This window comes from Ctenopharyngodon idella, chromosome 2 (assembly GCF_019924925.1).
Source record: "Ctenopharyngodon idella isolate HZGC_01 chromosome 2, HZGC01, whole genome shotgun sequence".
Classification (NCBI taxonomy): Eukaryota; Metazoa; Chordata; class Actinopteri; order Cypriniformes; family Xenocyprididae; genus Ctenopharyngodon; species Ctenopharyngodon idella.
The window spans coordinates 1,517,039-1,540,976 of NC_067221.1; the positions used below are offsets into that span (position 1 = coordinate 1,517,039).

At 36.6% G+C, this 23,938-nt stretch overlaps 2 protein-coding genes across 2 annotated transcripts; one reads left to right on the forward strand and one right to left on the reverse strand.

Annotated features, from left to right (window-relative positions):
* Nucleotides 1–86: 86 nt before the first annotated feature.
* LOC127524593 (D-2-hydroxyglutarate dehydrogenase, mitochondrial-like) lies at nucleotides 87–5,893 on the forward strand. Its single transcript, XM_051916244.1, has 10 exons — nucleotides 87–251; nucleotides 814–1,152; nucleotides 2,002–2,059; nucleotides 2,147–2,286; nucleotides 2,364–2,557; nucleotides 2,676–2,844; nucleotides 3,275–3,418; nucleotides 5,022–5,164; nucleotides 5,263–5,428; nucleotides 5,522–5,893. Exons 2-10 carry the CDS (start codon nucleotides 816–818, stop codon nucleotides 5,782–5,784), a joined length of 1,614 nt encoding a protein of 537 aa, XP_051772204.1. The 5' UTR covers nucleotides 87–251; nucleotides 814–815; the 3' UTR covers nucleotides 5,785–5,893.
* A 2,717-nt stretch (nucleotides 5,894–8,610) lies between these two features.
* Nucleotides 8,611–20,888, reverse strand: acvr1l (activin A receptor, type 1 like). Its single transcript, XM_051916256.1, has 11 exons — nucleotides 20,727–20,888; nucleotides 19,803–19,852; nucleotides 19,254–19,333; nucleotides 16,556–16,807; nucleotides 14,986–15,200; nucleotides 14,161–14,260; nucleotides 13,929–14,075; nucleotides 13,451–13,726; nucleotides 11,578–11,775; nucleotides 11,353–11,483; nucleotides 8,611–11,243 (listed from the first exon to the last, which is right to left on the reverse strand). Exons 3-11 carry the CDS (start codon nucleotides 19,318–19,320, stop codon nucleotides 11,109–11,111), a joined length of 1,521 nt encoding a protein of 506 aa, XP_051772216.1. The 5' UTR covers nucleotides 19,321–19,333; nucleotides 19,803–19,852; nucleotides 20,727–20,888; the 3' UTR covers nucleotides 8,611–11,108.
* Between the last annotated feature and the right edge of the window lie 3,050 nt (nucleotides 20,889–23,938).

Here is a 23,938-nt window from a genome sequence, read left to right on the forward strand (position 1 = left end):
TATGAAATCTTTGTCTTATAATATGGTGTAAATAATAAAAAGGTACAAATAATACAGGATTCAAACGTGAGGGCTATTGTACTCCTGGTCGATAGACGGCGCTGTTTCACCTTATAATCCTGCTGCAAAAACTCACGAGGAAGTGAATCATAACATTTGCACAGTCCTTGTAGTTGTAGGCAGTGTTAGAAGATTCAGTACCTCTGTGATATAATGTGAAATCGGCTGAAACTCCCTTCTCCTCTGACACAGTAGGTTTCCTACCCGATATTTTCTGTAACAAGATAGCGAATGTTAATGAAATAAATTTTCAAATTCTACAATTTAATGTAACTCATGCAGATGTAAACCATGGCACATGCAATTTGTAGTTTTTTGGGTCAATAATATTTTGTCATTATGAGCTTGTACCAATTGTAGAAGTATGCAATCATTCTGACGTAAAATAAATAATGAAATCAAAACAAATGTATTAAAGTTTGTAAAATCTAATATATAAACAAATATAGTGATGATGTAACAGAATATAATATATAATGTTTATATTGTGATACAGTATTATGTTTTCTGCAACATGTAAATGGATTTCCAGATTAAATTACTGTTTTGTGTTTTGGAATACGATTGTGTACTGTGATCACTGTAATAGATATGTTGGTTAATCATTTATTCCTTAACATCCCTGTGCAATAAGACTCAAATTAATATGTATCTCATTCTCATAATAATATCTGCCCATGTAAGAATGGTAAACTATGTACAAAACTTGCAATATTTGCAGTTTGAAGTGTAATCCCCCTCTCTCCACTACAGATATGGGGATCTTTCAGAGGCTCACAGGACGTCCTCTGAAGTCCATGTGTATTTGGTCACTCTGGTCACGGCACAGCTCTGCTCTCGCTGCGGTGGGCCGAGTGATCTCTGACAGAGCTCTGATAGTGACCTTGAGTCAGCTGACTCAGCATCGCTGTGTTCACAGCGGAGGGTTGGGAGCGAGCCCATCAAACCCTGGTGCTGCTCCTCCACGGTTACCCTTCTCCAGGGTCACACAGAACGACCTGGCCTTCTTCAGAACTCTGCTGCCTGGAAGAACCATCACTGATCCAGACCTGCTGAAGTCCAGCAATATAGACTGGCTTAAGACAGTGGAAGGTGAACTATTTGCATGTAGTTTAAAAGCTTTATGCATGTTCTATCAATGTAAGCGAGTTGCATTTTAGTTCAAAAGTTTGTGGCCAGTAAGATTTTTTTTTATGTTCGTTCACGTGATGCACGCAGAAAACTAGACCCCAAAAAATACCTCACAGATCATTTATTATAGCTTGTTTGCCCCTATTTGGGTGTGAGCAAAAACACGCCGTTTTTGTGTGTGTCCCTTTAAATGCAAATGAGCTGCTGCTCCCGGCCCCCTTTCCAGAAGAGGGCGGAGCTTTAACAGCTCGCGCTTCGGTCGCTCAACAACAACAAAGCTGGAGAATCTCACGCAGCCAAAATGAGGATTGTCAGTAACAGAGTTCAGCCTTACATTGTTCAAACCGGAGTCGACACTGATGGAGAGACTCAGGAAGAAGTTACAACTTTTAGAATGAAACTGGACGTTTCTGACTTTATATCTTGCAATTCTGACTTTATAACTCAAGTTATAAAGCCAGAATTGCGAGATATAAAGTCAGAATTGCGTGATATAAAGTCATAATTGCGAGATATAAAGTCAGAATTACGAGTTATAAAGTCAGAATTGCGAGATATAAAGTCAGAATTGCGAGATGTAAAGTCAGAATTGTTTGATTAAAAACTCCCATTGTGAAAAAAAGTCAGAATTATTTTTTTATTTAGTGGCAGAAACCAGCTTCCGTAGGTATTGCCTTATTCTATATCGTTTATAAAAAATATATTGATACGTCGTACAAACTCGATATACTGCCCAGCCCTATTCAAGCATAATGTTTGAGGATTGTAATATTAAATATCAATTAATGTTTGTTTGTTTTTTTCTGGTAGGTAATAGTGAAGTACTCCTGAGACCCAAAACAACAGAGGAGGTCTCTAAGATTCTCAGGTCAGATTTCCATGATCACATTGAATTTTGTAGTGTGTATTTGTTTACAAGGCTTGTTTTCTTAAATCATCCGATGTTTTTCCACAGGTACTGTAATGAGCGGCATCTGGCAGTGTGTCCGCAGGGAGGGAACACAGGTCTGGTGGGAGGAAGTGTCCCTGTGTTTGATGAGATCATCCTCTCCACTTCTCTAATGAACCAAGTCATGACGTTTGATAACATCTCAGGTGTGCTTGCGAGATGCCATCGTAACTTTACATGTAGCATCTGTGACAAAGGTTAAATATATTCATTTGGCTTTCAGGTATCCTCACTTGTCAGGCAGGCTGTGTGTTAGAGAACCTGTCTCACTATCTAGAGGAAAGAGACTTCATCATGCCACTGGATCTCGGGGCGAAGGGAAGCTGCCAAATTGGAGGGAATGTGTCCACTAATGCAGGTGGGCTCAGACTGCTGCGCTACGGGTCGCTTAGAGGGACAGTTCTGGGCCTGGAAGTGGTGAGCACCTCCATTTTAACAGAAATGAAAGAGAGTTAGAAATCTACCTCTTTTTATATGATATCCAAAAGTGGCAAAATGTCTTTAAGTTGTGTTCTTACCCATCTTTCATGTGAAGGTTTTGGCAGATGGGCGGGTTTTGAACTGCTTAGCCACACTTCGCAAGGACAACACTGGTTATGACCTCAAGCAGCTTTTTATTGGCTCAGAAGGAACATTAGGGGTCATTACTGCTGTTTCCATCCTGTGCCCCCGCAAGCCTAAAGCGGTCAATGTAGCATTTTTAGGTAAAATGACACATCAAATGTAAATCTCATTTTAAACATTTTTGCGTTACCCTCAACACTGATAAACATACTGACAGCCAATCAGAATTCACATGACCTTAAAGAGCTTGAGCATTTAAAGCAAGAGACGACATAATGTGCACTTATGATAAACAATACACTATCATACATTGGTGTAGTTATTAGTGTTGTCAAAAGTACCAACTTTCATTTTAAAAATGTGACAGTACCAGCATTTCCCCCTAGCTTTTTGAGCGGATATATTAGGGATCCACTGATAAACACCTGCTTTCAAACGCCGAAGTACCGGTGTTTTTGACAACACTAGTAGTTATTGTTTCAGTTATCTTTATAGTTATCATTGTTGGTGTAAACTGGCCTTTACTGTGTGGCTGCTTCAGCTCATTGCAGTTCCTCGTGTGTTCTACAGGGTGCTCCAGCTTTCAGCAACTGCTGGAAACATTTCAGTGTTGTAGAGGGATGCTGGGAGAGATCCTGTCTGCTTTTGAGTTTTTAGATGCTTCCTGTATGAACCTTCTGGAGAAGCATCTGAAACTCACCAACCCCATCACAGGTAAACACTAGTGTCATTACTCTTACAGTTTAATGCTTTGGGTACCATTGTTTTTAAAGTCGTGAGTAGTGACACATAATTTATTCTGTATTATTGTGACATACATCCGAGTTAAGTGGATTATTGAACAAGGAAAAAATGTAGGACGGGGACCTGCTTCTATCCATTGGTTGTTGATTGGATGGAGAAGGATTTGAATGTGAGCTTGCGGCTGATTGTAAGAAAGGGGGCGGGGTTTAAGCGGATGAAATGATTGGAGAAGTCTGCCATACATCACCAGAAAGAAGTCGTTTGTCATTTCACCGGAAGATCGATGGATGAATCATTCACAATAACATCAATAACATGCATTTAGAGTGGATTTTTACTTTGTGCTGACTTAGCGTAGCTCTGAAACTCTATTGTAATTGTAAAATTTTCCAAGAATCAGCATTCTCCCCTAAAAATGATCAGGCAGACCAAACCGTAAGTCGTAGAGACTTGAAAATTGGAGGGCTGGTAGTACTCACACCGTCTACAACATCACCCCAATCGACCTGACGGGGGCGCTACAACGGTCAAAAGTATAGAATCGCTCATAACTCCTGAACCCAACAAAATTTGATCCCTTGGATTAAATCACCGCCCTGGCAAAATTTTCGGGTATTTTCTGGGACTTTTTTTTGAAAAAACTACTTTTGCGAACTAGTCCTAGGTTTTTGGTCCGATCAGTGCAGCAAGATTCTCTGGAGTCTGACTGTCAATAATTATAAAAAAAAAAAAAGTTGAAATTTCGATAAATTTTGATCATTTCTTTTACTAAAATGGCTATAACTCGTGAATGGAATGAGATATATATATCACCAAACTAGGCACAGATATGTAAGAACTTATTCTGTGGTCGCGTGAAAAAGGATGCGGCGACTGTACACTTGGTAGCGCTATAACGTGGAAAAAAACTTAAGAATGGCAAACCCTAAATCTGATTGACTTGAAAATTGGCATGTGGTGTCTTTGTCCAAGGTGCCAAGACTACCTTTGAGGACATTCGGGTATCTCGAAAAACGCGGCCGGCGGTGGCCAATGAAGATTGAGCAGCTATCAGACAAGGTTAACGGAGGCCGATCGGAACGAAACTCACTGGGCCTGTTTGATTCACGGCCCTAGAGGCATGTGAGAAATTCTAAAGAAATTGGCCACCAGGGGGCAGCTTCCCGTTTTTCACATGCATAAAGGATTGTGTATCTCACAGTTTTTTCGCACACACCCACAACATTTATACCACATGGTAGAACTCCTCGTTCTAAGAAACTAGGACCGCCGCTGTCCATCGAATCGTTCATTACTTCGCCACTTTGGCGAACTAGTCCTAGGTTTTTGGCTCAACCTTGATAACTGTTAAAAAGCTTTGAAATCATATATTTCCTATGCTAAATTGCCTGTATTGTCTGTAATACAGGGAATTTAAAATCTATGATCGAGATGGTTACAGGCTAATTAAATTATAATACCTTTTTACCCATGTGCTTAAAGGCCTTGAACCCCGATAATTGCTGCTCGCAGCTATATTTTGTTTTTATTGGACTCTGGAATATGTTTTAAAGTAGAATGATATGTCTTGCAGAATGTCCCTTTTACATTGTCATCGAGACCGCTGGATCCAACTCAGCCCATGATGAAGAAAAACTACACAACTTCCTTGAGGAAGTCATGACATCATCTCTGGTGACCGAAGGGACAGTTGCGACAGAGGCGACAAAAATCAAGGCACTCTGCTCACTTGTGTTGTGTGGATCGATTGGCAGAATTCAACATTTGTCTGTGTTTTTGAACTTGATGCGCTAAAGGTCTTATGTCATATACAGGCATTGTGGTCTTTGAGGGAGAGAGTCACAGAAGCTCTGACACATGAAGGCTACAACTACAAATATGACATCTCCCTCCCTGTGGAGAAGATCTACGATTTAGTTGAAGACATGAGGGGGCACCTTGGAGACATGGCCAAGAATGTTGTCGGTTATGGACATGTTGGTATGGTTATCTATTACAATAATTGCTGGACTAAGTCTGTAGCTGGAATACACTTCGACTTTTTGAGCATAAGATACTTTTTTTTTGTTTCAGGTGATGGAAATCTTCATCTAAACATCACATCCCCCTCTAAAGACCCCGCTCTACTGGCTGCCATTGAGCCGTACGTGTACGAGTGGACGTCCCAATGGAAAGGCAGCATCAGTGCAGAGCATGGCTTGGGTCTGAAGAAGAGAAACTACATTTATTACAGTAAACCCTCAGAGGCAGTCGCCCTCATGGGCAGCATTAAAGCCATGCTGGATCCTAAAGGCATTCTCAACCCTTACAAAACACTGCCAGACAACATACACTAATAGTTTTATATGAAAAATTACTGTTTTCATTTTACCACAGTGTTATTGTAATACTGTTTCATGTTGAATGAGCCATAAGAGATTAAAATCAGAGTATTTATTTTGTTCAGTGTTGTGTTTTAGAAGTGATGCTTTAAATATAATTATGCCCCTTTTACAAGATCTAATATAAGTCTCTGGTGTCCCCAGAATGTGTCTGTGAAGTTTCAGCTCAAAATACCCCACAGATCATTTATTATAGCTTGTCAAATTTGCCCCTATTTGGGTGTGAGCAAAAACGCAGTTTTTGTGTGTGTCCCTTTAAATGCAAATGAGCTGCTGCTCCCGGCCCCCTTTCCAGAAGAGGGCGGAGCTTTAACAGCTCGCGCTTCTGTTGCTCAACAACAACAAAGCTGGAGAATCTCACGCAGCCAAAATGAGGATTGTCAGTAACGGTGTTCAGCCTTACATTGTTCAAACCGGAGTCGACACTGATGGAGAGACTCAGGAAGAAGTTACAACTTTTGGACGTTTCTGAATGGTTAGTGGATAAATTTATGTAGTTGCTGTGGAGTTGATTCAACTCATCCACTAGCATGTGCCGTCATGTTAATCTTTTGTGCAAATCCAGTGTTGAATTGACCCTCGTTTGTGAAGCAGTCCAGCGTAAAACGTAAAATGATAAAATGGAGACTCTTTATGTTTGTTGGTACATCCAATAACAGGACATTTGTAATGTTTTTTTTTTCTTTCTTTCTTTGACATTATACCTCCAGCTGCTACAGCGAGTAAACAGAAATGACGGCAGTCATGGGCGGGGCTCTTACCTAAGAGTAGGGGGAAATCTGGAACCATGCGTTTGAAGAGACTGTTTGATTAATGGGAATTATAAAAACAATGAGTGGGTGGATTTTTTACCATTATAGGCTGGTTGTTTACCCACAGTGTTCAAACACCTTATAAAAGTGAATTTTGCATAATAGGTCCCCTTTAAAACTATGTAAGCGGTTGAAGCTTAAAACTACATGTTACTTGCGGAGGAACATTGTTTTAGTGATAACGCGAGTTGTGCTTCGACTCTGCGGATGAATCTGAAGACTTGAGGCGCATCGCTGTTCCCATGATGACTACAGGTGATCGCCTCATCAGCTAATTATGACACTGCTACTACTAACAACATCAAAAATCCACAACAATATGTCTCATGATCAGGTAGGTTGTTGTTTTGACTTGTTGAAATCAGTTGGTTTAAAATAACGTTAGAAAAGTTTGGCAACGCGGACGTTAGACAGCGATTCATCTCAAATAACGGCGGGAACTATAACTTGATGACTATTTTTAACAAAATAGACCGAAAAAGTAATGCAAACTATTGTTTTATTACTAGCCTACTGTAATAATGCTTTTCAAGTTTGAGTGCAAACTCTTCGAGGTTCAGTTGTGAATTCCAGACGAGGTGTGAATATCCCAACTTAAATGTCCCACTTTAGACCTCAATGAGTTCCAGTCACGTTCACGTGTTGACCACATGATGTCGCCATGACACAATGAGAGCATATCGGGTTTTTGTGTCAATTATGGCAAAATACAATAAAAATAACAACAAAAAATAGCTCTGAAAACAGCTGACAAAAAAAAAAAAAAAAAAAAAAACGAAGGTAACATTACATTAGTTTCAAGGCCCAGAAAGGTAGTAAAGTGTTACAGCCTTAATTTTATAAAGCAACAAGAATACTTTTTGTGTGAAAAAAAAAACAAAAAAACAACTTTATTCAACAATTTCTTGTCTTCTGTGTCAGTCTCAGATGCTTTTCACGTTGTAAACAGTGCAGCGTTTGTGTCGTGGTGCTCACGTAAACAGCGTCGGAGACTGACATGGAGGAGAAGAAACTGTTGAATAAAGTCTGGGTTTTTTTGTGCACAAAAAGTATTCTTGTCGCTTCATAACATTAAGGTCGAACCACTGCAGTCTGTTTTAACGATGTCTTTAGTACCTTTCCGGATCTTGAAAGTGTTGATTATATTGCTGTCTATGGACGAGTAATATACCTCTCAGATTTCATCAAAAATATCTTAATTTGTGTTCTGAAGATGAACGAAGATCTTACAGGTGTGGAACGACATGAGGGTGAGTAATTAATGACAGAAATTTCATTTTTGGGTGAACTAACCCTTTAAAGCTACTGAGCCACATTGTCTATCTATAAAAATGTAGCTGGAGACAAGAATGAAATCAGCACTGAATTCTTCAAATAAACGCCCAGCATGAGATTTTATTTTAAATCAATCATGTAAATACACCAGATTTTGTCTCGTGTTCCTCACCAACAAAAAAGTTGTTAAATGCATTTAAACAAAATAATATTTTGGTTAACAATGGCTTATGCCTTTTTACTGGCATTTTTCCCCCATCACATACAAATAAATTCATAAAGGATCCGTCCATTGTGCTAAACAGAAAACAAACGGTTCAACAGGAAAGCTGTCTATCTGGAAGCTTCTTTCAGAGCCATTTTTTTTACTGCTACTAAAGTGGTCTACAACTGATCTTGCGTCTGTGGCAGAGTCGGCATGTACGCTCTCATTAGCTTCAGCCGGTCTTCTGAAGCACTGGTTATCAAAGAGCAGCTCCAGACCTCCTGTAAACATCACCACAGATTAGCAGGTCATTTCCCAGCAGAGTCAGACAATGGGGAACCTTTACCAAGACTTAATTTAGCTAAATGCATGACAAGACAAATGCATGATAATGTGCAACACGATTCTTGAAATTTATGGTTAAAGAAAGCATTATCACAGCATGGACAACCTTTTGTTAAGCACAAAGACATGACAAGGAAACCAATCTACTGTTGTAACCAACAAAGAGAGCAGTTTTTTTTAATTCATAACCGTGTCTTGCATTTTATATTCCAGTAACATCATACAGATATGGGTTCTTCATTATAACATATTCACAGTTCATAATGCAACAATTCCTGTAGTCTAATTCCTAAGATCATTCCCCAGTAGAACACATATGTAAACGTTCAGTCGTTTGTGGGAGAGCAAAAGTGACCAGTGTTGAGCGGTACATGTAGTGTGTCATGACAGCGTCGACAAAACATCACACTCAACTCAATCCAATCCAAAAGCAACGTACACAAACCATCTCGACTTGGGATGCAACTGTAGTGTTTTCCTTTGTAAACCTCATAAATCCTATATTAGAGTGACGCCGCACTTTTAAATAGTCAAAAAACGTTTAAAATGTAAAAATCATTCGCATACTCTCGGTTTATGGCGCATGTTGAAAACCGTGATACAAAAGTGTCAAAAAGCGTGAGGATAAACAAATATGCAAATTCACAAAACCAGAGTCTGTTTATGACTACGGCTAGCTTTGTTAGTGTGTTGACATGTCAGCTTAAATGCGTAATTAGGGTTTTGTACACAACATTAGCAAATAATTCAGGCCTACTGGACAGCGGCTGATTGTCAGTGAAGAAACATCAAGTACGCATGCCGGTGAGGGCAAAGAGAAAGACAAACGGCTACAAAAAAAAGCACTATGATGTGCTACAATGGCTTTTTGTCAGGCAGGCATAGAGGCAACAGGTCAGAAAGGCCTTGTGTCAAAGGAAGCCCTCATGAGATGAATTCTATCATCATTTACATCATTTACTAATGTAATTCCAAACCTATAGAACTTTTTCTGTCACTTTCAGGGATGTTGACAGTCCCTGGTCACAAAGTAATTTGGGGTTAATATTAGGGATGCACAATATTTATCAGCCACCATATCGGTATCGGCCGATAAATGTTCATTTTTAATGTTATTGTTATCGGCCTGATAAGAAAATTTGGCCGATATATTAAAGCCGATAAATAATGGATTATTTCCTTCAGCTGAGACAGATGCGCACTGTCCACCAGGTTCTCAAAAATTATATAAAAATTTTGATTTAGATTTATTGGCCAATATATCAGTTATCGGCTTTCAAATATAAAGATTATCGGTATCGGCCAAAATTTGAGACTTTTGTTTTTGTAATCAGCTCTCAAATTATATAAATTTTGATTTAGATTAATGGGCCAATATATCAGTTATTAGATTTCAAATATAAAGAATTATCGGTTGTCGGTATCGGACAAAATTTGAGACTTTTGTTTTTGTAATCAGCTCTCAAATTATATAAAAATTTTGATTTAGATTAATGGGCCAATATATCAGTTATTAGATTTCAAATATAAAGAATTATCGGTTGTCGGTATCGGCCAAAATTTGAGACTTTTGTTTTTGTAATCAGCTCTCAAATTATATAAAAATTTTGATTTAGATTAATGGGCCAATATATCAGTTATTAGATTTCAAATATAAAGAATTATCGGTTGTCGGTATCGGACAAAATTTGAGACTTTTGTTTTTGTAATCAGGCTCTCAAATCTAAATTCAAAATTTTTATATAATTTTTTATCGGGCAATATATCGGTTATCGGCTTTCAAATATAAAGAATTATCGGTTATCAGTATCGGCCAAAATTTGAGACTTTTGTTTTTGTAATCAGGCTCTCAAATTATATAAAAATTTTGATTTAGATTAATGGGCCAATATATCAGTTATTAGATTTCAAACATGAAGAATTATCGGTATCGGCTAAAATTTTCATATCGGTGCATCCCTAGTTAAAATTATATGAATGACAGATTTTTCATTTTTAGGTGAATTATCCCTTTAACCACTGCTTCAGAATCACTAAACAAGCCTAATTTAAGAGAGTCTGTAGTTCTCTACTATACATAGCGGCATTTTGTAACCAAAGAGCTTTATAACACAAGTTCACTGTAGCTAATTCAAAAACTGTGACTGACTTTTGCCTAAATTATCTACAAGAATTATTGGGACCTTTGAAAAGCTCAAAAACCATCATATTTCTAAAAGCAAGTGACATTACAGCTATAAAGTTCTTCTGGTTGTAATAAGAATCATGCGCACACACACACACACACACACTACGGGTAGAGATTGCATTTCAGCGTGTCCTCTTCGTTTTTCCCGAAAAGTACAAATCTTAAAAGTTTGCCAATGGTTAAATAGACAATGTGATGGCGTAAAAAAAATCCATAATTGAGGGTTCAATTCAAGGCCTGTCAGACTGTGTCCGTATTTCTCTCCTTTTGTGGAGGGGAAATGGGAATCCCACTGGGTTCAGTGGGAAAAACCATCCATAAAAGAGCAGAATTCTCTATAAAAAGTTTTTAGGCCAATGGACAGGAAGAACAAAGCGAATGAACAGCATGTTAGGGTTGGGACAGACGCCAGCGCTCGAATCCAATGGTCTGGATACACGCAGGCTCTCTCTCCTCAGCAGTCGGTTTTGCCCTTCTCCAGCGAGCTGTGGATTTTATCCAGAGTCTTTTTGATACGCAGGGCAGTGAGTCGAGCCGACGGGTTCTGGTACCAGCACTCTTTCATGAGCTTCACCAGAGCGGAGAGGGTCTGCGATCACACACAAACACAGATTAGACGTTTGTTTTCAGATCATGGTGAGGATCTAATGCTTTAAGGAAAATAGGGACTTTCACAGAGACATCTCATCAGTACTTACAGGATCTGAAAACCAGCGGTTGGGAATGAACGGCCGTTGCTGCTCCACACAAACTACTTTCCTCATGTCATCAAAGCTAGGGTCGTTAGGCACCAGGTCGTAGAAAGGTGGCTTGTATTCCTCGACGATTCCTACAGGATCGCAGTGGATGAAAAAGTCACTGAGCATTCATTCGGACAACTGTCTGAACTATACTGTCCTTAAATACAGATAAAGTGAGCTGACCATTACTGATGGTTCTGCGAGCGATCTCCCACAGCACCAGACCAAAGGCCCAGATGTCCACCCGCTTATAGGCATCGAAACAGTCTGTCTGGATGGTCTCATCTAGAACCTCTGGTGCCATGTAGCGCTTGGTTCCCACTTTAGGATTGTTTCCCACGTCCAGCTGATTATCAGACTGCGTGTGTGTTACTGCCAGACCTAGAGAAGCATACAAGGAAGGAGATGAAAAGTAGAGCAAGGCAAGAAGTACATTTGTAAAATCACCACTATTTCTATTATACACTACAGTTCAAAAGTTTGTTCAGTAAAAAAATAATTTTAAAGATATTAATACATTAATTCAGCAAGGATGCATTAAATTGATGAAAAGTGACAATAAAGACTTTTACATTGTTACGAAAGATTTCCATTTTGTAAAAAGTTCATTTGTAGTAATAATTCTGTTGCATTTTTGATCAAATACATACAATCTTGGTGATCAAAAGAGACTTGTCAAAAACATTATAAAATCTAATCGACCCCAAACATTTAAACTGAAGTGTACATTAACTTTTTGCTTGTAATAATGCAAACATACTCAGGAATTAAACCTGAAAAAACTTCATGTTAAAGCAGTTGATCTCAACCTTTTTGACTTCTTTGTTCACAACAATATTTCATGGCTTCAAGTCACTCACAATATCTACCCAATAAAATATTTTAGAGCTTGGCATAACTAAAAAGTTGTACATTTGTTATAAAAATAACCAAATAATAAGAAATATCTCAATTTGTATTTTTTTTTTTTAGCTTATTTTCATTCTTATTTTTAAGTCATGTTGGATTATTTGTTTAGACCTGCTGGTTGAGAACCACTGTAACATTAACTTGAATAAATGTGACTTATTTACAAGTTGGATTGAACATTTAGCAAAAAAACAAAAAACAAAACAAAATGTAGAGCAGTTAAGCTATATTGTTAAAAGGTACAATATGTAACTTTTGGGCCTCTAGCAGTTAAAACAAAAAATTTTGCGGAACAACATTGTTTTGGTTTTTATTATTTTTATCAACATTAAATTTATTTAATTATTTAAATGTTGTGAATTTTGAACAAAAAAAAGTTACATAGTGTACCTTTAAGTTATACATTATATATTATTTAGGGATGCACTTTACAATTTAAAAATTTTGGCCGATACTGATAATTTCTTTATTTGAAAGCCGATAACCGATATATTGGCCAATAAATCTAAATCAAAATTTTTATATAATTTTTGAGAGCCTGATTACAAAAACAAAAGTCTCAAATTTTGCCCGATAACCGATAATTCTTTGTATTTGAAAGCCTATAACCGATATATTGGCCGATAAATCTAAATCAAAATTTCTATGTAATTTTTGAGAGCCTGATTACAAAAACAAAAGTCTCACCATTAAAAGTCATGTCCCAAGCACACAATTATAATGTTCTCATTATAATATTATGTAGTCTATATGACAGACTTGCGCTGTACGTTGTCCTTAACTGTATTTTCCTTTTTGAAGTGATTTCAATCATATTTCAAACAATTCAAAACCTTAATGGTGGACAGTGTGCATCTGAAGTGTCTCAGCTGAAGGAAATAATCCATTATTTATCAGCTTTAATATATTGGCCATATTTTCTTATTGTGCTGATAATGTTAAAAATGAACATATATCGGCCGATACCGATATGGTGGCCAATATATCCCTAATATTATTGATTTAATAAATGATTTTTCCTGTCTGCACAGCCTTGGTTAGGTCAGTTACTACAAGAAAGTCGTTACATTTTGCCTATTATTTTAAAAAACATCATATACAATATTTATTATGTATACAGGGTTCAATTTGATGCGTTAGAAATTACCCAGGTCAGCGATGCAGCACTGCAGGTCTTTCTTCACCAGGATGTTCTTGCTCTTTAGGTCTCTGTGAGCGATGGCCGGTTTGCCTTCAGTGCCAAAAATCTCCGTGTGCAGGTGCACCAGCCCGCTGGCTACCGACGCCGCCATGTGCAGCCCATCTGCCATCTCCACGGCAACACGCTGCAGGTAGTCATAGAGAGAGCCGTTCTCGTGATAGTGTGTGATGAGCCACAGCTGAGTGCTGGAGTTTCGGGAGGTCATGTCAGAAGCCATGAATCCTGCAAAGAAAAGAGTTTTAAATGACATTAATAGAGGTGAGGGGAAAACGATTCACGTATGAATCGCGATTCTACTGATTTGTATCGATTCACAAATTTCAAAAATCGATTTTCTAAACTGTTACATTTCTTTAACTTCGCAGTTCTACTTTAAGTTATTGACACGTTAGAGTTAAAGTCAGAAAATACAGGTCTCACTCACCTAATATATTTTCATGTCGTAGTAGAACAGTGTTGTATATTTCTGTCTCTCTAAACCATGACTTCTCATCTCTGGAGGAGAAGATCTTCACAGCTACGTTCTCTCCTTGCCACTGACCTCTCCACACTTCACCATACCGTCCCTTACCTGAGAACACAGAAATCATATTACATACACAATCTATTGTAAAGGCCCCAAACAAACAATGAACACATCATACAATCTGTCTTACCAACACACTCTACCAGACTGATCTGCCGCGCAACCGTCCTCTGCACCAGGAATGGCAGTCCTGATCCACTGCCTGATGTGCAAGAATGATCCATCAGGTCCTGGAAAACAACACAAGACTGATGAGTCAATATCTAACCATTAAAAAGCAACTTCAGCTAAACCGCTGCAACATACAATTGATATTTTTAATATTATCTCATAATTTGTCAGCAGGTTTATTAGGCTGCTGTCACTTTAAGATCCATTATACTGTTACACATGCGTTTTCTTTCTCAGCTGTTTACGTTCACTTCAAACATAACTGACTGTGTTTACGTGAATACTCACCAAGACCGGCATTTTGACATTATTTTGTGTGTATTTGACTGTTTAAGAGCAATAAGCAGCGAAAAAGCTCAATTTAGTACTGAGAGGCGGCTTTATGTGGCGCACTTTGAGTGTGAGAACAAAATCTGCGGGAATGAGTAAAATTATGCGCAATCCCACGCTAAAATTCAAGCCCTGTAACACCAACAATATTTATCCGGAACAAATGAAACGAGTCGGTTTGTGTGTCGACTCGCTGTCGGAGAGCTGAGAGAGAGAAAGAGCAGCTGGTGTCGTGAATCTATTCTGCGGACGCTGCACTTAGTTTATTTCAGATGCCTTTTTAAAGACTACAATTGTAAAATGTATATTATATATAAAATTTAACATGCCAAAGTGGCTAGTAGGAGAAATACACTGCTGAAATACACCCGCATTTGGCAGGTTGGCGGGTGTTAATGTCAAGCTCTGTTTGTAACAACATATATTTCAGAAACAGTGTATAATATTGAAGTACCGCAAGTGTGCTGTCTCCGACATTAGACGCGATGAGCCCGTCGATGGCCCCCTGCTCAGTGTCGAACTCGTGCAGTCTTTCCAGACGCCCATGATGGAGTCGACGGCACACCAGCAGAGCCAGCACAGACAGAAAACCCAGAACCACAAACGGCCCCAACACAAAGAGAACCAGCATCTCCACACGGTAATGCACAGGCTTTTCAGTTTCTGGACCTTTTCGGAAACACAAACACAATCAGATATTCACCGTATATTAATGCTGCTAAAATGTATTAAATTGTTTTAAATTTAAAATAAATATAAATAAATAGATGGGTCCCTATAACAGTTGTTAATAATTAAAACTAACAAATTTATGGTCAGTGAAATTGTTCACAGGGCAGGTACAGTACCGGTCAAAATATTGGACACATGACTATTTTAATGTTTTTGAAAGAAGTCTCTTCTGCTCATCAAGCCTGCATTTATTTGATCAAAAATACAGAAAAATCAGTAATATTGTGAAATATTATTATAATTACAAATAATGGCTTTCTATTTTAATATATTGTAAAATATAATTTATTCCTGTGATCAAAGCTGAATTTTCAGCATCATTACTCCAGTCTTCAGTGTCACATGATCCTTCAGAAATCATTCTAAATATGATGATTTGATTCTCAGTTATTACTGCTTAATATATTTTGGAACCTGTGATCATTTTTTCAGGATTCTTTGATGAATAAAATGTTAAAAAGAACAGCATTTATTCAAAATGGACATCTTTTCTAAAAATATAAGTCTTTATTATCACTTTTTATCAAGTTAACACATCCTCGCTGAATAAAAATATGAATTTCTTTCAAAAAAAAAAAAGAAATACTGACTCCAAACATTTGAACGGTAGTGAATATTGTTGCAAAAGATTTCTATTTTAAATAAATGCTGTTCTTTTTTTAACCTGAAAAAATTATCACAGGTTATAATAAATATTAAGCAGCAACACTGATAATAAATCATCATATTAGAATGATTTCTGAAGGATCATGTGACACTGAAGACTGGAGTAATGATGCTGAAAATTCAGCTTTGATCACAGGAATAAATTACATTTTAAAGTATATTAAAATAGAAAACCATTATTTTTAACCCTTATTAAATTTTAAATTGCAAAAATATTTCAAAATATTACAGATTTTTCTGTATTTTTGATCAAATAAATGCAGGCTTGATAAGCGTGTGTGTGTGTGTGTGTGTGTGTGTATATATATATATATATATATATATATATATATATATATATATATATATATGTTTCTATATATGTTCTAGTTAAAAATAATAAATACAAATAAATCATAGAATAAATAATATATGATTAAAAGTTGCTAAATTATTAAAATAATTAAAACTAAAATAATTTTAATCCTAATTATTTAAAATTGTTCGCAGGAAAGGTACAAATCTGAACTGGCCAATAAAAATCTTACTCTTGATCCCTGTTTAGACAACAATGCCACAGCAAAACTGATATTCAAATACAGGTTACAGATTACAAATCGTGTTTCTCTAGAATTCGTGTGACTTACTGGTCAGCAGTAGTCGAAGCAGGGTCTCTTTGGAGACGTTGGCGTTGCACATGTGTTGTGAGCAGCATTCTACGACACGACTAGCTGTGTGTGTCGCGGAGCAGGTCATGCGCTTGCTCTCCAGCCCAACCAGGCAGCCGCGTTTGAACGTTGTCACATCGTTTGTGATGATAACGGAGGTGTAACACTGGTCTCCGGTACACTGCTGCTCATTACAGTCACTGCCCACACACATGCAGCCAATGGAGACATCTGGAGAGAGAGTTAAATCATAAATGAAGGGAAAATGGAGCCAGTCTGGAGCCGTTTGTCAGTTGTCACCAACTCTGGGAACAATGAAAGGAAGAGTAGCATGACGCCAGTCTCTCTCTCCGTCTGATAACTGAGACTGTTTTCTTCCCTTCACCCTGCCTTCATTTCCTGTGATGCTGAACTGTCGAGTTTACAAATTGACTACACGGGATAAAGGCCAGAGAGCATCAGTGACACAGATCAATTAACCCAGCATTCATGTTTTATGCCCTTCGTGAGACATGCTAACAGAGAGGACACTGACACCTAATGAAAGTACAACTAGGTACACCATTCCTACAGTGCTGTGGCTGAAAGTGTCACTGTGAATTACTGGTTAAAGCGTTAGTTCACCCCAGAATGAAATTTCTGTCATTAATTACTCACCCTCATGTCGTTCCACACCCGTAAGACCTTTAAAATTAAGATATTTTTGATTAAATCTGAGAGGTATACGACTCGTCCATGGACAGCAATATAATCAACACTTTCAAGGTCCAGAAAGGTAGTAAAGACGTCATTAAAACAGTCATGTGACTGCAGTGGTTCAACCTCAATGTTATGAAGAGATGAGGATACTTTTTGTACGCAAAAACAAAACAAAAATAACTATTCAACAATTTTTCCTCTTCCCTGTCATTCTGTTACGAAATTGACGCAGTCCAGCACTTCAGTGTTTACATCTGAATGCCGGCTCAGTATTGGCCAAAGCTGATCATGTGATCAGCACAACACATGCATGTGATGCTGACGCAGGAGCCGGCCAATAATAAGTCTGCGTTCTGACCTGGAAGCGCTGGATGTAAACAACGTAAGATAATGACACAGAAGAAAAGATACTGTTGAATAAAATCACTATTTTTGTGTTGTTTTTGCGCACAAAAAGTATTCTCATCTCTTCATAACATTAAGGTTGAACCACTGCAGTCACATGACTGTTTTTACGACGTCTTTAGTACCTTTCTGGACCTTGAAAGTGTTGATTATATTGCTGTCTATGGACGAGTCATACCTCTCAGATTTCATCAAAAATATCTTAATTTGTGTTCTGAAGATGAACGAAGGTCTTACATGAAGGTGAGTTATTAAAGAAAGAAATTTAATTTTTGGGTGAATTAACCCTTTAAGCTCAAGTTTCACATCAAGTGTGAGTTCTACTTTTAATATAGGCCTGATATCGTTTTAATACACCATTTTTGAAGTAGGCTAATGTGCAATCTTATTGTTTTAGTGAGTGGTGTGCAGTTTATCAAAACTGCCATGGCAAGAAAATGGTTGGGAAAAACACTGCTTTAGAGAACTAAATCTTTAGAAAAATAATGCTAAGAGTTTAGTTTCAGACATTTAGTAGCACTTAACATAATGACATGTTAATATATTAATATAAAAAAAGTCTGAGATCCGTAGGATTTTTTAATGTTTATTCCTGTGCCGACAAAGCTGAATTTTCAGCAGCCAAGAAACAATTTTCATCATTACAGTTGAAAACGGTTTTGCTGATTCATATATTTGTGGAAACGGTTTCAGGATTCTTTAGGGAATGTGAAAATGTCAAAATAACAGCATTTGTGTGAAATGGAGATCTTCTGTAACATTACAAATGTCTTTACTGACACTTCTGATCAATTTAAAGGGATAGAAAAATGAAAATGATCCCATGATTTATTCACCCTCAAGCTATCCTAAGTGTATATGACTATGACTTCTTTGAGACGAACACAATCAGAGTTATATTCAAAAATATCCTTAGTCCTCCAAGGTTTATAATAGTTATGAATGGGGGGTTAAAAATAATGCATCCATCCATCATAAAAGAAATCCATACGACTTCAGGGGGTTAATAAAGACCTTCTGAAGTGAAGCGATGCGTTTTTATAAGAAAAATATCCATATTGACAACTATAAATTCAAATAACTAGCTTCCGGTAACAGCCGTACGCATCGAGTTATGGTGAAAGAGTGACCTCTGTGTTCGTCTGAAAGAAAAACCCTTTATCCCATCATTTTGAATACTAGCGTACCTGAACACATCTGTATGTTCGGGTTTGTTCACAGAGTCAGCGATTAAGATTCACCCACCACTAAATAATAATTATTATTTAAAAAGATAATTGCAATTTTATCTTATTGATTATTAAAAGTAATAATCATTAAAAACATTATGAAACCATAAATAATAACAAGAAACATAATAAGGAAATTTAAAAATACAACTCAGAGGATGGTCACACTTTATTTGACATTACTACATGTTCTTACTATAGTAATAACAGTAAATTATGCATAATTACAAGTAACCAACCCTAACTCTATAGTAAGTACATGTGGTTAATTAATATTACTAAAGTCACTGCGTCACCTTAAAATAAAGTGTAACCCAGAGGATTTCTGTTGTCCAGGTCTTTACCTTTAGCTGATGTCTGTAAGAACTGAAGCAGGAACAGGACGATGATTCGGGTACTGCAATGCCCCATTTGGTTCACTGCACTGAAAGGAAACAGATGTTACAAATGCACATTTAATTTAAGATACACCTCATATCACCTGTCTAGTTTAAATAAAAGCCCTACAAAACAGTGGGCCGATTTGAGAAAAAGGCGGAAGCACAAAGATGACGACTTAATTACATTTCTTAAAGAGTGCAGCTGTGCTCAGCCTCTCTCTCTCCTGTGTGTAAGTGTGTTTACAGACAGAGGGATGTCTCCATGGCAACCGAGGAGAGAGAGATGCCCATAATGGAGCGAGATCAAAGACAGTGGAGGAGCACTTCAGGAGAGGAACACGCATTTTGGGGGTGTAGGACTCACCGATACGCTGTGATATTCAGGGAGTCATCATGATGACTAATTATAGACTGTGTTCTTGCAGCATAATCTTATTTAATGCCTCTTGAATAATGACAAATAACAAAATAAAAAAACTCCCAAGTAATTGAAAATGACCAGGACAGGCTTACTTGTACAACTCTCAGCACTGCCGTTCAGTATCCCGTCTTCCCATTGGATCCTAAAAAGAAGATCGAAACCAAATCACATGTTGCATCTTGATTCCCTTCTGCTGCCTCCCATATTAACAAAGTCATGGTTTTAGAAAGACACAAGACCCCAAAATGCATTTTTCTGATGTAATGGAGTTGTTTTTTTCCACTAAAAATGATATTATCAGCATAACAATTTGAGTGAAAATTCCAGTTCAGTAATTAACATGAATTTCAGAACATCTGCTTTAATGACAGCAGCATCTTGCGCTTCAGTGGAAGATAATGTGTGATAAATGTACATGTTATTATATTAGAGACCTTGAAAAATTCACTCTACGCCCTAACAATTTCCCCCAGAACCTTTCACAATATTTCAAGTTTTAATTCGGAATCTCTTTCAACCTGGATCATATTACATATAGTGTTATGATTTTATAGAGTTTGTACTGAGATATATATAATCCCTTTCCATGTTTCCAGATTTCAGTGCTCGTGGGAACCTTTTAATTAAAGATCAGATCGAGCCCTAAAAGAGTCTTACAGGCAACAAAACAGTCATATAATGGCGTTACACCCACTATACTGAAACCTCTTAAACCATCAGGTTTTGTACATCAGGCTCTTGTATTCTCGAAGGTGGGCGACAATAACACTAGATGATCTGCTTTAACAGACACAAGTCACTACATTATAATCAAAGATCTCCTGCAGCAACGATCCAAAAATATAAAATAACTCGCAAAAACAGGCTGTCGGCATATCGTGACAACAGCTGTATTATTACAGTCTCTAACAATCGGCCTGTTTGCAGCAGTTGTGCTAACTCTGCTAACAACCACCATTATTTACTCGCCGCTTTCATTTCCAGCAGTTCAAAGTGACGCTGAAGATCGCTTTTACCTTTAGCTGCAGTGCAGACTCATGTTTGTGTTAATATTCCGCGTTTTTACTGTTTTATTCGAAGTCGTGTTGTACGCGCAGACAGACTGTCTGCCGCCACCCAGAGACTGAAGAGACTGCGCCCTGACGTCACCATAAACAAGCGACGCGCGAGAGCATTGTGGGATACCACAGTCCGCCCGGATGCGTAAAACAGCCTTTGATTATTTTGTAGCGACACATTTCTATCCTACACAAGTGTTCACTGATACGAGTTCCCTGTTTTCACTTTAATAAATAAAAAGTCTTGTTTATTAAAGTAATGTCGTCGATTGTCTGCGAGATGTAGTGATGAATGCAATCTATTTGATTGCAACATTTACATCTTTCCAAGACGCACGTTAGGACAGTGTTAACCCTTTCACACATAGAGGTCACTACAGTGGACAGCTAGAGCATTTTCTTGCGTATGGGTTTTGATAGCATTGTTGCACATCAACCTCTACAGTGGACTTTAGTGCATCCTGTCATCCTATACACTGCCACCAAGTGGCACACAGTTGTATGTGGATTTTTTTTATTTTTTGTCTGCAAACCAAGACGGCTGACAACCAGTCAGCAACTGTCAAATTTCAAGTACTGATTTTTCATTGGGAGGAAATTCTGATTAATCACGTGTCCACTAAACTGGACATCATGCATCACTAGCTATTTTTCAGCTACAATTCATACTATTACTGTGACTGTTGTTCTTGAAATTACTTCATCTGCAGTAACTTTTTTGGCTATAAATAAATGTATTTGTGTTATTACAATGTAATTTGCAGTTACATCAAAAAAGTAATATGATTACATAATGTACATGTAATGTTTTACGTTACTTGTTACATCAAAAAAGTAATCTGATTACATAATGCATGTTACTTGTAATGCTTTGCTCGTTACATCAAAAAGGTATTTTGATTACGTAATGTGATACATGTAATGTTTTACTCACTACATCAAAAAAAGTAATCTGATTACTTGTAATGCTTTACATCAAAAAGTAATCTGATTACGTAATGCGCGTTACTTGTAATGCTTTACTCATTACATCAAAAAGTAATCTGATTACGTAATGTGATACTTGTAATGCTTTACTCGCTACATCAAAAAAGTAATATGATTACTTGTAATGCTTTACATCAAAAAGTAATCTGATTACGTAATGCGCGTTACTTGTAATGCTTTACTCATTACATCAAAAAAGTAATCTGATTACGTAATGTGATACTTGTAATGCTTTACTCGCTACATCAAAAAAGTAATATGATTACTTGTAATGCTTTACATCAAAAAGTAATCTGATTACGTAATGCGCGTTACTTGTAATGCTTTATTCGTTACATCAAAAAGTAATCTGATTACATAATGTGATACTTGTAATGCTTTACTCATTACATCAAAAAGTAATCTAATTACATAATGTGATACTTGTAATGCTTTACTCGTTACATCAAAAAGTAATCTGATTACATAATGTGATACTTGTAATGCTTTACTCGTTACATCAAAAAGTAATCTGATTACATAATGTGATACTTGTAATGCTTTACTCGCTACATCAAAAAAGTAATCTGATTACATAATGTGTTACTTGTAATGCTTTACTCGTTACATCAAAAAGTAATCTGATTACATAATGTGATACTTGTAATGCTTTACTCGCTACATCAAAAAAGTAATATGATTACTTGTAATGCTTTACATCAAAAAGTAATCTGATTACGTAATGCGCGTTACTTGTAATGCTTTACTCATTACATCAAAAAAGTAATCTGATTACGTAATGTGATACTTGTAATGCTTTACTCGCTACATCAAAAAAGTAATATGATTACTTGTAATGCTTTACATCAAAAAGTAATCTGATTACGTAATGCGCGTTACTTGTAATGCTTTATTCGTTACATCAAAAAGTAATCTGATTACATAATGTGATACTTGTAATGCTTTACTCATTACATCAAAAAGTAATCTAATTACATAATGTGATACTTGTAATGCTTTACTCGTTACATCAAAAAGTAATCTAATTACATAATGTGATACTTGTAATGCTTTACTCGTTACATCAAAAAGTAATCTAATTACATAATGTGATACTTGTAATGCTTTACTCGTTACATCAAAAAGTAATCTGATTACTTGTAATGCTTTACATCAAAAAGTAATCTGATTACGTAATGCGCGTTACTTGTAATGCTTTATTCGTTACATCAAAAAGTAATCTAATTACATAATGTGTTACTTGTAATGCTTTACTCGTTACATCAAAAAGTAATCTGATTACATAATGTGATACTTGTAATGCTTTACTCGTTACATCAAAAAGTAATCTAATTATATAATGTGTTACTTGTAATGCTTTACTCGTTACATCAAAAAGTAATCTAATTACATAATGTGATACTTGTAATGCTTTACTCGTTACATCAAAAAGTAATCTAATTACATAATGTGATACTTGTAATGCTTTACTCGTTACATCAAAAAGTAATCTAATTACATAATGAGTTACTTGTAATGCTTTATTCGTTACATCAAAAAGTAATCTGATTACATAATGTGATACTTGTAATGCTTTACTCGTTACATCAAAAAGTAATCTGATTACAAAATGTGATACTTGTAATGCTTTACTCGTTACATCAAAAAGTAATCTGATTACATAATGTGATACTTGTAATGCTTTACTCGTTACATCAAAAAGTAATCTAATTACATAATGTGATACTTGTAATGCTTTACTCGTTACATCAAAAAGTAATCTAATTACATAATGTGATACTTGTAATGCTTTACTCGCTACATCAAAAAAGTAATATGATTACTTGTAATGCTTTACATCAAAGTAATCTGATTACATAATGTGATACTTGTAATGCTTTACTCGTTACATCAAAAAGTAATCTAATTACATAATGTGTTACTTGTAATGGCTTTGCTCGTTACATCAAAAAGTAATCTGATTACATAATGTGATACTTGTAATGCTTTACTCATTACATCAAAAAGTAATCTAATTACATAATGTGATACTTGTAATGCTTTGCTCGTTACATCAAAAAGTAATCTGATTACGTAATGTGATACTTGTAATGCTTTACTCGCTACATCAAAAAAGTAATATGATTACTTGTAATGCTTTACATCAAAAAGTAATCTGATTACATAATGTGATACTTGTAATG